The sequence below is a fragment of the Artemia sp. Qi Xiang Cuo genome, chromosome 3 (genome assembly GCF_049724085.1).
Source record: "Artemia sp. Qi Xiang Cuo chromosome 3, ASM4972408v1, whole genome shotgun sequence".
Classification (NCBI taxonomy): Eukaryota; Metazoa; Arthropoda; class Branchiopoda; order Anostraca; family Artemiidae; genus Artemia; species Artemia sp. Qi Xiang Cuo.
Window position 1 is genome coordinate 57,596,424 of NC_142796.1, and position 13,773 is coordinate 57,610,196.

Consider the following 13,773-nt stretch of genomic DNA (forward strand, 5'->3'; position numbering starts at 1 on the left):
TAGTGATACCATTAATGGTACTACTAATTTCTGCTGTTTTCTTTACTGATTTATCCCATATTACGGTAAACTTTTACTTTATTCAAGTTAATTTTGTATTGCAACAGCATTTGGTAATGTCGCGATCACCCTATGGTTAAGATCCCATGGTGTAACTGTTTGTACCCAGCTTCGAATCCTTGCCAGGACAGCAAGTATTTTCATGGGGTAGGGGATCGGTCTTTTTTTGGAGATCAAGTTCCGTTGTAGTCGAGGAAATGTCATTAATCAATAGGAGAAGTATTCAGCATTTTAAACCTTGTCGCTCGCCAATTTCAGTGCTGATCGAGTTAAATTTTTGAAGGCTTACGGCTTATTAGTTATTTTTCATTTCTTTTTCATTTTTCACTAAGTTTATATTTTAAGGCTTCTTCCTGTCACTAATTTTCAATTTTCCTGTGTGTCCTTTGTACGGGTCTCCGTGGGAAATTTTTCCGAAATATGGAAAAATAAGCAATTATTAAGAACATTATTGGATAAAAAACAGCAACAAGTGTCGCAAGAGAGGGTGGAATTTCTCCCATGCTTACCTCTTACCCCTAAGAGTTTTTCAGATTTCATAGACATATAAAACCGCTTTTTTTTAGACAATCGTTGATGTATATTTTATTTTTCCCTTTATATTTCCAATAAATCATGTAACCCAAAGTCCACATCTTTGTAAACTGAATTACTTTATGTTAAGAAACCGACCATTTCCCCTTAAAATTGAAAATTTCCTCCAACGCATCATACCGATTGAAATTTGAATGTTGCCGCTCAATGCTCCCTTGAGAGGAAATATATATCACCTAGAAATGATCTTGCTATTTTTCCTCCTATGGCCTTGAAATATCAAAGAGTTGTATGTATGTTTCCTTGTTCAACAAGCTTATTGAGCTTTTTATTTGGGGGGGGTGGCTATTTCTTTTTTTCAAAAACAAATATTTCCTTAGTCTTATCAATGTTTGGTTTCTTAAATAGGACCTGTAAGACTTAGTGGATACCGCGACATATATAGTTTCTAGTATATTCAAGAGTAAAAGTCTTTACATATTCGAATTATAGGTGTCGCTGAAAGCTTTTCTGAAATCCCTTCAGAATATCATACGCATAAGCTAACACAAACAAGTTTGGATAGATTAGGTCAAGCTTTGCAGATTGCCCTAGCCTCTGGCTGCCTCTATGGGAATACACGTAAGTACTAAATTTAATTATACCCGTAATGCCATACTATCAATACCTGTAGTACCCAAACACCTGTAATTTTTCCTTGAAAACCGGAAAAAAATATTAGATCCCCAGTGGGTTGCAAGTATACACTTGGCTCTTTCAGAAAGCAATGGGAGGCCTTGAACATGTGGCACATTTGATTGTTTGTGTTTCAAGAGGTATAAATTACGGTAGGTACGCACCATCCAAGGAATGCTTTTCAGTAATTTTAATATTAAATTTCACAGCAATTCAATTTTCATATTAGACAAATCGACTATGTACTTTATCTTGAAATTGCTGCTGAAATTTGTGATAAAAGGGTCTTGCTTTTCGTCTGTAAAAAAGACGCATGGAAATCTTTTTTGAATAGTAATGTAAGGGCTTTGATACATTTATAAAGGTAAAAGTAAATGTATATTACATATTTGGTTACTTCCAAACTTATTTTAATCAATAAATTCTTAAGAATAATTTTGGTAATTTCAGCATTCCCCTTGAATTGCCAAGGACATCAAAATAAACCGTTTTTGGCCCCAGGGACCTTGCTTGGTCTGTTCATAACTGAGCGCCTCGATTATTTAACATGTTTTTTTTTTTATTGTTTCAAAGTTAAAAATTTTTTAAGGCCGCTGTCACATTTTTGTCACTACTGTCACGATTAACAATGATGACACTAATTGCTCAAATTTGACAAAGCCTTATGACCGAAAAAATTCAAACGTTCTTAGTTTGTTATTTCCCAAAGAACTCTATGCTTTTAAAGAAAAGCTACACCTTCTTAATCTGTTTGCTGCCATTTTTTTTAGCTCTTCTTTTTGGCTGATCTATCGCCTGTGATACTTTTTTTTTAATTTTGGGCCCATTATTATCATTTATGTGGAGGTGTTTTCATTGAAAATTGAATTTCTAATTTTTACTAATTTATTTCAGATACATATGGTTGCGTATGTTTCTGCTTAGGCATTTCAAACAATTGCATTTAATTTTTATTGTTCTTGGTAGTATAGAAAAACTTTATATTTCTTCGCCCTTTCTAATTTTTTTCCTGATTTTGCTGAGTAATTTTCCTCAACTTTTGTGCTGTGTAAGCTTTTGTATAGAACTTGATATCTTTTCAATACTAGTATTGTAATAAACAATACACTTATTAAGATTTTATTATCAAGTGTCCCCGGGTAGGGGGGGACGACGTGGTCCCTATTTATTAAAAAGAATAAGTTTCGTAAACGCCTTAACTTAGGAGTCTAATTATTAACTGGAATAAAATATGGCTTTGAGCCAAGGACCATGCAAAACTGATGTGAAGAACAAATCTAGCGCTCTCGTTAAAAAATAAACCGTCGTTCAGTGTTTCCTAATAAAATCTCAAAATTGTTGATTATTTTTGTTGTTGTTTCTTTCCAAGTGTTATAGAAGAAAGTAGAAATGCCCAAAAGATGAAGTTTGTCAACACTCTTAATAGCTTCACCCTTGAACATACAGTCTGGATGTCGAGTTGTTTTTTCCTTTTTTTTGGAAGGCAAAAAGAAAAGAAAAAAAAACAACTAAAAACAAAACTTTTTGAGTTTATTCGACAAGATATGAACAGACACTGAATGAAAGACCAAGCCGAAATCAATGGAAAAAGGATTTACCAAAGAGATTGAGCAAGAAGGTTTTGCCTTGCAATATTTTTTGCTCGTCTGCAATTTCGGTTTTCATTAGATATGCAAATAGGTTCTCTAAAATTTGACTGGGTGCAAATATTAATTGAGTCTTTTAGTATTAAATTGTTATAAATTGGGCTTAATGAAATGTCTCCGGTGTCTCTATTTATAGCCAAATTTCTGTTTATATATTTTTTTTTATCTCAATTGCGTCTTTAAAAGATTGCAGTAGGCCATTTACAGTAGATATTAAATTTGCCTTCTCAAAAAGTACCAAATGTGTAGAATTTTCGAAGATGTCCAGGGCTAAGGCGGAATCAAAGCTGTAATTTTTATTTTCGAATCCCAGGGACTTATCTATTGAAATTTTTTTTTCATGCTAACGTTCACCAATTTGTTGATGGATCCTACCAATGTACAATTTCCCACATGAACGTGGGACTCAGTAGACACCACTACTCAGTACATGGTCAGTTTTATCTTTTCCTGAGTTGAAAAAAAGTTCAACTTTTTGTTCACTTCTGAAAGAAACAGAGATTTTGTCTATTTAAAATTTATCCATGTTTATCGCTAAGTTATGAAATATATGGTAAAGTGGTGAGTTTTTTTCTCAATTGCCTGAATAACTGAATCAAGGGAGACGGGCTCCCTATTTTCTTGTTTTTTTCTTTTTTAATCGTCTATCTATGATATTTTCAATAAGGTTTATTGGGTAGCCATTGCAGAATAGAATATCTTTGATATAATTTAATTCAGAATTTACATTATTAAGTGAGCAAATTTTTAAAACTCTGTCGACTAGAGATTATTACCCCTCTTTTCACAGAAGGGGGGTGATTTGACGAGAAATGTAGATACCGATTATTATGGGTCGGCTTTCTGTATATAGAAAATTCAAGACTAGGATTATTTTTCATGATTAAAACATCCAAAAAAGGCAGCTTTCCTGAAGCTTCCAGTTCCATTGTTAATTGGAGATTTAAATCAGAAGAGTTTAAATATGCCAAAAAATCCCTAAGAGAGTCCTGTCCATGTTCCCAAACAGAAAGGATATCATCAACGAAACGAAATCAGAGAGAGTGTTTTAAGTGGAAACTATTCAAAGCAAATTGTTGTATGAAATCCATGTAAAAATTTGTCAAATAAGGAGATAAAACAGTGCCCATGAATAGGCCCATGATTTGTAGGAAAAATTTGTCTTGGAACTTAAAATACGAAGAGAACTTGTTGCAAAGACGAACAAGCGTCATTATTATGTCAATTTCCAAAGTTTTGTAATCTGACCAAGCAGAATTTTCCTCTAATTTTCTTTGTAAGGCCTGCTCACATCTATGGACATCGTATGAAGTATACATAGAAACTGCATCAAAACTAGATAAGATAGTTTTTTCTTTTGTACTTTGAAATTTTAACTTCTCAACAAGATCTATGGAATTTTTTATGTAAGATTTCCGTGTGCTTAACAGAGGCTTAAAAATGGTGGCCAAGAACTTTCCTACACGTGTAGCTGGAGAACTATAGCATGCTACAATAGGACGTAACGGAATATCTTACTTATGGATTTTAAGCAGACCATAAAACTTTGGGGCTGAACATCCTTTGGAGTAGAATTTTTTGTACATTTGAGGGGTAATTAGTCTACTGTCTTTTAAAATTCCTATTTCTTTTCTCAATTGCTGTGTGTATTTATCTGTGGGATCACTTTTTTTTCTTTATAAGTATTTTTATCCATTAAAAGGGTATTTCCTTTCAGTTCATAATCTGCAGAATTCTTAATTACTCTGTTTTTCCTTTGTCTGCTCTTGTAATTACTGTGTTTTTTTCTTTTTTTAAGTTTCGGAGGATTTTAATTTCCTTCTTTTCTTTTTTCGGGAAATTTCTGGGAGTGAAATTTTCAGGGGTAACGTTACACTGGGGGGATTTAACTGGACTCCCATCCGAAATTCTTTTTATTTGTCTTACTTTCTCTTTGCCACTCAATTTTGCATGTGAAGATGTTCTGGGGGCAATTTTCAGTGTGTCTAAGTTTCTGGAAAAAATTTGCACGGGGGGGAACTTCTGGAATGATCGCGAAAACTATTAGAAATTAAATACTTTTTCAAATGAAAGTATGCTAAGGAGAATTCTTCAGGCTGCATCTCTAACGTTGTGCCATTATTCCATAGAAAAAAAAATCATAATAAATTTTATTTTAGTTTTCAGTTCAGAATTGCTAAGGGATGAATTTTACGTTGTAGGAAACTTCCACGGTGGAGGCTCTCGTGAGGAGGGAATTTCTCATGGAGGGTGAGCCAGATCTATTGGTATTATTTGAAAAACGATCAGAAATTAAAGAAAAGAACAAGTTTTTTCACTGAAAGTAAGGAGCAACATTAAAACTCAAAAGAAACAAGAATTATTCTGTATATCAAGGGGTTGCCCCCATCCTCAAATACCTTTCTTTACGCTAAAGTTCGACTTTTGTTCCCTTTTTTTTAAACAGCTGCTGAAACACAAGGGTCATTTAATTAGAATAGGAAGTTATTTTAAAGGTGCTAAAAGCTTTAGCGTAAAGAGCAAGGTATTGAGGAGGAGGGCAACCTCTTCAGATACGGAACAATTTCTGTTCGCTTTGAGTTTTAATGTTGCTCTTTACTTTCAGTGATTTTTTTTTCATTTAATTTCCTTAAGGATCGACTAGGCTAATCCACTCCTTGGGGATTTATCTCAAGATCTAAAAGCTACATACCTGAGCTTGGGATCTTGGGAAAAGTGTGTTTCTAAACCAAAAAGATTTTTCGGAAGTGAACCTTGAAATCTATTTAAATTCTCAGTGTAACTCCTGGTCAGGGGTGGAATCAGAAAAATTTCACGCCTGATTGGATTCAAGGATCTGCTTTTAATCTCGAGGATCGTGTTCAGGTCATTGTGGAGGTAACAATGGATAAGTGAAACTTAGGCTACCCCATAGGTGTTTTCCGCTCTTACAGTTAGTGCAATCTTTGACCTTCTGGGGGAGGGGGGTAGGTGCTTGTAAAACTGCTCCATTGATCTGCCCCTGGTCCCAGCCTGGATTCCTTCCTATTCAAAAATCTAGATTTTACGGGTATAGTAAAATGGTTTCAAGTTTACTTAGGACAAGTGATATAAATATAAACAATATACCGTATTTATATATATGAAAATATATAAGCAATATATAAATAGAAACATAGTTATTAGATTGACTGAAAGCAAGAAGAGTGTGAACAATTAGCGAACCAGGGAAACAAATCAGCAAATCCTCGCACATGCTCTCCGTCGGGGGAATCCTCTGTTTGAAGCCTGGTGATTGTTTGTTTATTAATGAATTTATTTGTTCATTTTTTTACAACGAACGTCGAAAATTCTGTAATGTGCTGTGGAATATATTCGAAGTTTTCGTGCCTTGTTTAATGTAAATGTTTTTTATTTTGATTTTTTTTTTCTAACTGCTGTTGAGAAAGCGTTCTAGAATTTAACGAAAGTCTTCGGTTTATTTATTTATTTTTTATTTTATTTTTTTAACCTTCCCTTTATATATTAAACCTTAGAGTATATATTTATGGAATCATTATTAGTTAAATTAATTAAAATGAAAGAATGCTTTTTTAAATTAAAAAAATAGGTGATATTTCAAAACTTAGGAAACTGTAGGAGGATATCAGGAGAGGGGATAAGAAAACCTTGAATATTTTCGAAAAAGTTTATTCTATAAAATATGCCTTAATGAACGATTTTTTTATATTATTTTTTCAGATGAGTTGTTCCAAGCTTTGCGCCAGCTTCCACGAAATCGATTACTTCAAATAATAATTTATCGCCATACCTAAATTTTGTTACTTTTTAATACACACCATACAAGTCTTTTTCTGTTTCTAAGGACCTACTTTAACCTTTATCACAATCAAGCTCCGTCGTGGAGTAAGCCAGGTAGCAGTAAATCTTTTTCCAAGCTAGTTAGATAGGGAGTTTCGACGATTATTCATTCCAAAGCCCTGTGGTTGCAGCTCAGTTTGGACTGTTTACATCAGAGTTAGCCAACGCATTGTCCATGGTCCGCTAGTGATTTCCCACCTTGATTTCTGGCTCGGGAGACTTATTAAGCTTCTACATAATACAATCGCCAAGGTAGTGAATTTAAAAACTGCCTCATTTTTGCCTCCATATATTTAAAAATTAAATATTGAACTCATAAGGAAAATAAACACGTTTTTGAAGCAGAACCAATTATAGATTTATATAACACTTTTGTCATAAAAGAGAAGTTTTATAATTTGAGAAATATTGCTCAAAAGTTTTTTAGCGCTTTTGTTTCAACTAACATATGTGAATCCTTATTGTCGGAAACGAAACTGACTAAAGCCACAAGAGGCTCCATAAAGGATGCTGACCCACCAATCGATGTGCAAGTGACTGAATTGAGGTGAATTTACAAAAGATACGTGAAAGAATGGATATATCGCATTAATAAACGAACAATTTTGAAACGACTTCATTTTATTGTGTGTATTTCATATTTCTATACCTTAACTTTTTAATTTTAGTGTTATATTTTTTAGTTTTTTATTGTTATTTTCAAATTCTTAGTTCAGTTTTATCCTTTTTCAGACATTATAATTATCAATCAATCAATCAATATCTTTATTGTCCAAAAAAGACACAAGAGTTCAATTTGGAGTAGATAAAAAGACAAAAGAAAGAAGAACACACTCACAAAAAAACTTACAGCCAAGAACAGATTCAAATATTTTTAAGAACACATAGCAGGTTCCAAAATATGTTCCAAAATAAGCTAAATGATGAAATTACAAGTTTCACCCAAAATTCATACATTTCAAACGCAACAGCTGACACATGCTATCCTAATCATGCTATCCCCAGGACAACACCCAGGAAAACCTTCCCTAAACATATTCAGAAAGCATGGTGGACAAATGAGTGCCAAAATAAATGGAGACCAAAAAAGGCAGCTTGGAGAACATTCTTAAATAAACCATCACCTACTACATATTTAAAAAATTACAAGCAGAATTTAATCCAAAAAGGACCATAATAAATGCTAAATATAACTACTGGAACAATTTCGCAAATAATCTCTCCAGAGAAACGTATGAGCCAATTATACATAAAGTCATAAGCCACATCTGTGGGAAAAAAAACTTCCCCCAACCCACTCCTGTATGAGCTTATTCATAATAATACCCATCATGACAATGATAATGAAAAAGCTAAGATATTTGCCACTCTTTTTGTTAATAGGCTAACATCAAATAATAGTAGCAAAATGCCCCCAATTCCTATGAACCCGAGTTAACAACCTCGCCCAGGATCCGTGTATTTAACCAGCCCATTTTCAATCCAGGAAATGAACAATGCAATACATCATATTAGGACCAAGACTAGCGGCAGCTATGACAATATACACCCTACATGGATAAAGAATCTCACCCCTTCATACAAACAAGAACTTCCAAATTGTTATAATCATGCTTGGGCTTCATCTATGTTCCCCAATATATGGAAATGTTTGTCCCTCCTACCAATCCTAAAGAAAAATAAACCCAAAAATAACCCTGATTCTTATTCTTAAATAACCCTGATTCTTGAAAAGGCTAACCTATTTGCAACTCTTTTTGTTAATAAGCTAACATCAAACAATCAAAGCAATCTGTCCACAATTCCTATGAACCCTAGTTACCAACCACGCCCAGGATCCGAGTACATAACTAATCCATTTTCAATCCAGGAATTGAATAATGCAATACATCATATTAGGTCCAAAACTAGCAGCAGCTATGACAATATACACCCTACATGGATAAAGAATCTCACACCTTCATACAAACAAGAACTGCTAAATTGTTATAATCACGCTTGGGCATCCTCTAGGTTCCCCAATATCTGGAAATGTTCGTCCCTCCTACCAATCCTAAAGAAAAATAAACCCAAAAATAACCCTGATTCTTATAGGCTCATAATGATTGCTCCTGTGATGGGGAAAATAATGGAGAAAATGATCTATTACCGACTCCTCTGGTTTGTTGAAAAAAATGATCCCTCACACTCAAACTGGCTTCAGGAAACACCATTCCTCAACAGATGCTTTCATATTGTTAACAAATGCAATAATGAACCATTCTCAAAAAATAATGTCCTAGTTGCAGCTTTCCTAGATTTTGAAGGGACATATGACAATGTGAACCACCAAATCCTTTTAATTAAACTTGCAAACCTTGGACTACCCCCCAAGCTAGTATCTTTTATAAAATCTTTCATATAGAATTGCGAAGTTTCATTGTTCAGCCTCTTCACCCCAAAAGACAATAACCAAAGGCCTTCCTCAGGGAGCAGTCCTCAGATGCCTCCTTTTTGCCCTGTATCTCTGGGATATGAACCTCCCCACACGAATCTACAATATGCTGATGATCTGGTACTATGGTCATCTGGCAACACCTTTGAGATTGCACAGTCAAAGCTGCCAAAGTGACTTTTCCAATTTGAAAATTCTCTCAACATTCAGATTTACCCATTGCACCTACCAAGTCAAAAATAATCCAATTTCACCGACAGCGAAATCATGTTAATGCAAGACTAATTCTAAATGGAACAGCTATTCTAGAAGATAATCATATTAATTACCTAGGTCTCATGCTTGACCAAAAACTTAATTTCCACCTCCACATTTCAAACACAATACAAAATGCTATAGAAAAACAATTATACTAAAAAGACTTCTTTCTACACCCTGGGGCGTAAGGAGAAAACTACTCCAGTTTTATAAATCATATATAAGACCCCATATTGACTATGGGCTCATCGTCTATGGTGCATATGCAAAGACCCAGATGCACAAAATTGAAACAATACAAAACGATATAATACGTCGCATATTTGGTCTTAGGAAACCCACAAGCACCAAGTTTTTGCTTATGGAGAGTGGCTTTACAACAATAAGGGAGAGACGTAGCTTTCTCTTGATAAAAGATCTTACAAAAATTGAATCAAATAGCTCACACACCCTACATAATTGGTTAAGGAATCCAGCCATGTATAGAGGCATTGCAGATGAGTATGCCAATATTCAGAAGAAGTTCCCTGTATCCGCAAAGTCTATCGCACCTACTTTCCCCCAAACCCCTCCCTGGAATTGGTAAATCCCCATAATAATTACTCATTTCTCAAAGTGGACTAAAGATTTAACCCCCATTGCTTTTGTCCAGAAAAAATTTGCTGAACTTAATACAATTACTTATAAAAACTATTTCCAAATATTTTTTGATGGGTCCAAAATGAATGAGAAGGTAGCAAGTGGTGCCTTCCTTCCTCACCTGAAAATTGCAATGGGTGAGAGATTGTATAATAATGTATCTATAATGTCTGGAGAGTTAAATGCCATAATCATGGCATTAGAACACCTTATTGAAAATAAACCTTTGATAGCTAATTCAAATAATATTATAGTTTATTCTGACTCTTTATCAAGCCTTGAGTTGCTGTCTTCAGCTCCTCAGTATAAGTTGGATATTGACTCTTATCATTGTCTTAGTATTATAGATGATCTTGTGTCAAGTGGCATAAGAACTTATCTCAAGTATATCCCTAGCCACTCTGGTATAAGTGGTAATCATCAGGTTGATGAAAAAGCAAAAAATGCTATAAATATTGACCAGCCAAGCGGGAGACCAATCCCCATTAGAGATATATTTACTGATGGAGACTATCAGATATTATGTTTAATAAGAATAATCCTACCCTTTCCCCCTTTCCCAATAAGCATTTTTCTAAAATTTTTCACAGAATTCGTTCTGGAACAAATGGACTAAACTTTCTTGCATTCTCGTATCAGTTTCCTGATTCAAGTGGTTCAGTTCCCCTGTCCCTTCTTTGCAGGTATTGTATTATGAATAATGAAACAATTGACCACTGGCTATTTTAATGTAAGGTACTGACGTCTGCACGGCATACCTAGCATTGTAAACTTTTAAACTTCTTCAAAGATCACAAAATGTCACTACAAGCCGAGAGCCTAGCCGACTATACCTGCACATAGAGCACGGAAATCAATATCTGTCATCTTATATTTGAACTCCTTGAGTCCAAACATCTACTGAAAGATATATGAGAATATCTAATAAATAAGAGACAACCAAGCCAGTAGCTCTGTAGCCCACAGAGTGAAGCAAAAGGAAAAAGGCTAAATAGTATCAATGAAAAGCCCGCCTGCTGTGAAATAGAAGAAGAAGAAGAAGCAGGACGGAGGCTGTTTGTCCTATCAAGCCTAGAAAATTAGCGACCGCGACGCTGCTCAGCCACGGTTAGTGGCTCAGTTAACCCGTAGGCTGACAGTAGTCTTTTGTTTCTAACTCATAGGAGTATACATAAGAGAAGTTTAGCGAAACAAAAAAATACGGATCTAATAGTTTTTTTTATCAGTAGCCGTAAACATATTCCAAAATGGAGTCAATGCGAGGACATGAGGCATCGCAGAAGCGTTGAAGACACGGGCGAGAATACGCCTGCTGTAGCAAGTTTTACAGCGAATAACCACACCAAACACTTTTCTAAGTTTCTCACTTAGATGAGAGATAAGGAGAGCCCTTGTCGTTTTCACACTATCCTCTATCGGGATATCGAGATACTTAATACAAGCAAATAACTGAACACCCTAATTTCCTAACTATGTATGCACCGTCACCGACAGATTTGCTGAAAGCAAGGACCTCACTCTTCAAAGCATTAAAATTGAGACCAATTTAGGCATATTCCCTACTAAGCACAGAAAATTTCTCCTCAACAAACGATACAGTACTACTTTAATTTAGGATGTCGTCAGCGTAATTGAGCATGGAAAGGTCCAAATCTTTAAAAACAAAACTAATTCTAGCCTTTTTTCTAAGGTGCAACCACACTATTATTATACAATGGTGGCGAAGTTACGCCACCCTGGCGGATTCCTTTCCAAACTCTAATTACGGCTTTACACATTACGTAACCATGACGAGTAGGTACTTTCACGACATCATATAATCTCGAATATAGATTTTTACATACCCGCACAGCTGAATGATTGAGACTTCGCCGCTGCGCACTATATAGTAAATGGGAATGCACACCAGAATCGAAAGCACGAGAGACATCATGAGTCGCAAGGATGAGAAACTCGCCACTATTCTCTATATCCATCAGATCGTTGGCAAGTATATAATGCACGTGTTCCAGACTATAGCCTTCCTCAAATCCAAACTGGTTTTCTGGAGTTGAACAAGCCTTATTTACGTCCTTAATCCCTAGTAACTCCAGCAATTTACATAGAACTGAAGAAACTGTTATAGGCCTATAGGAACAACATTGCCGGCTATCTTTATCTTTATTGGAACAGGAGTCAATGTACCAACACAAAAAGAATCGGAGACAATACCAGAATTAAAATGATTTGGTGAAACAAATTTAAATGCTGTAGCAGCTCATTACTTGCATGTAATAAAAGAAAACCACACAGTTGATCATAACCACGTGAGATCTTTTTTCTAAGGTGAATGATAGCACTATGAACATCCGTAACTGCGAAACCAATATCTGATTCAGTATCAACTAGACTATTTACTGGTAGTGATTAATCGCGGGTTTTTACACTGGATAAGGTGGATAAAATTCGCTGGTGAAATAGTTGATCCTGTCACTCTCACTTGGAAGATCTGAAGCGACACCTTTTGACTTTTCCCCTCAATGAATGTCCAGATTTCCTTTGGGTTAGTTGCGAGACGCTCGCTCTTGCAGTCAATAATCTCAGCTTTGTGATTGGCAAGACACTTAACAAAACGACGTTTGATATATAACCGTATATCATTAACGGCACCAGATTTCTACTGATCGCAATCATTCCATATTTGGTGCCAAAACTTTGGAGATTTGAAACTTTGCTGTAAAGCCAGATTTATCGACCAGCCAGGTATTTCTGAACACGGACGAATTTTACGTACAGGAACAGCACAACGCTGAGCACAACACATTGCATGGGTGATTTCACTACAGTATGTTGATTAGAGTTTTTTTTCATCCTAACAATGTTGGAATTTTTTTTTTTTCATAGATGACCAGGCGGTACCCGTAAAACCTTTGTATATAAACGTTGAGTCACATTCTGTGTGGTGAAAATTGCAAAGCAAAATGTATGGCGTCTACCGGAATCGCATCAATTCAATTGGCTTTTGACAAACAACACACACGATATTTGGCTTGAAAGTTCCGGTTTCCTCAGATTCAATTTCCAGCTTTAAACCTGCTTCAAACAAAGCCTTAGAATTAGCTCGAGGATGTTTTTCTAATTGAAGAAGCACCGATATTACCCAATTTTGGTTCACAAAATATGGATCAGTCGTTGCCGTCCATTGCAAATCCAATAAAATCGAACTGCTTATAGATATGATTTTCAGTGTTGATTTAATTAAGGAAGTATTTGGAAATTGTCTGGCAAACCAAAATTACGATGGAACGAAGGAATGTGTTATTTTAGCTTCACTCAACAAAGAAGCAAGAAAAATAAATGCAAAAATGTTCGATTATTTCCAGGAGAATGCAAATCTTACAAAAGTTATGATTCTGTAAAGGATAAACAGGAAGGCGGAATTTAATTTACTCCAGAATTCCTCAATTCAACTGAGATTGAAGATTTACCACCATATGAGTTAAAAATAAAGAAAAATACAATAACTATGCTTATGCGTAACACCAAAATGGTACTAATTTACCATTTCACAGTTTAGATGTCTAGAAATACAAAATTACACGATCGGAATCAGGATGATTGAAGCTTGAGGCTTGCAATCTTTCAGCTTGGTTGCATCAGCAACCTAGAAAAGAGGAAAGAACGTGGACCCTAGTGAACAAAATTGTT

The 13,773-nt window shown here is 35.1% G+C and overlaps 1 protein-coding gene across 3 annotated transcripts in view; it reads left to right on the top strand.

Moving 5' to 3' along the window:
* LOC148954328 (integrator complex subunit 15) overlaps positions 1-6,745 on the top strand; it is a 55,867-nt gene extending 49,122 nt beyond the window's left edge. For all 3 annotated transcript variants that reach the window (XM_089087027.1, XM_089087029.1, XM_089087028.1), the window contains exons 8-9: positions 1,087-1,215; positions 6,636-6,745. In XM_089087027.1, the coding sequence (XP_088943153.1) occupies positions 1,087-1,215; positions 6,636-6,709 (203 nt within the window). In that variant the 3' untranslated portion in view covers positions 6,710-6,745. The remainder of the gene's footprint in view (positions 1-1,086; positions 1,216-6,635) is intronic.
* The last annotated feature ends 7,028 nt before the right edge of the window (positions 6,746-13,773 follow it).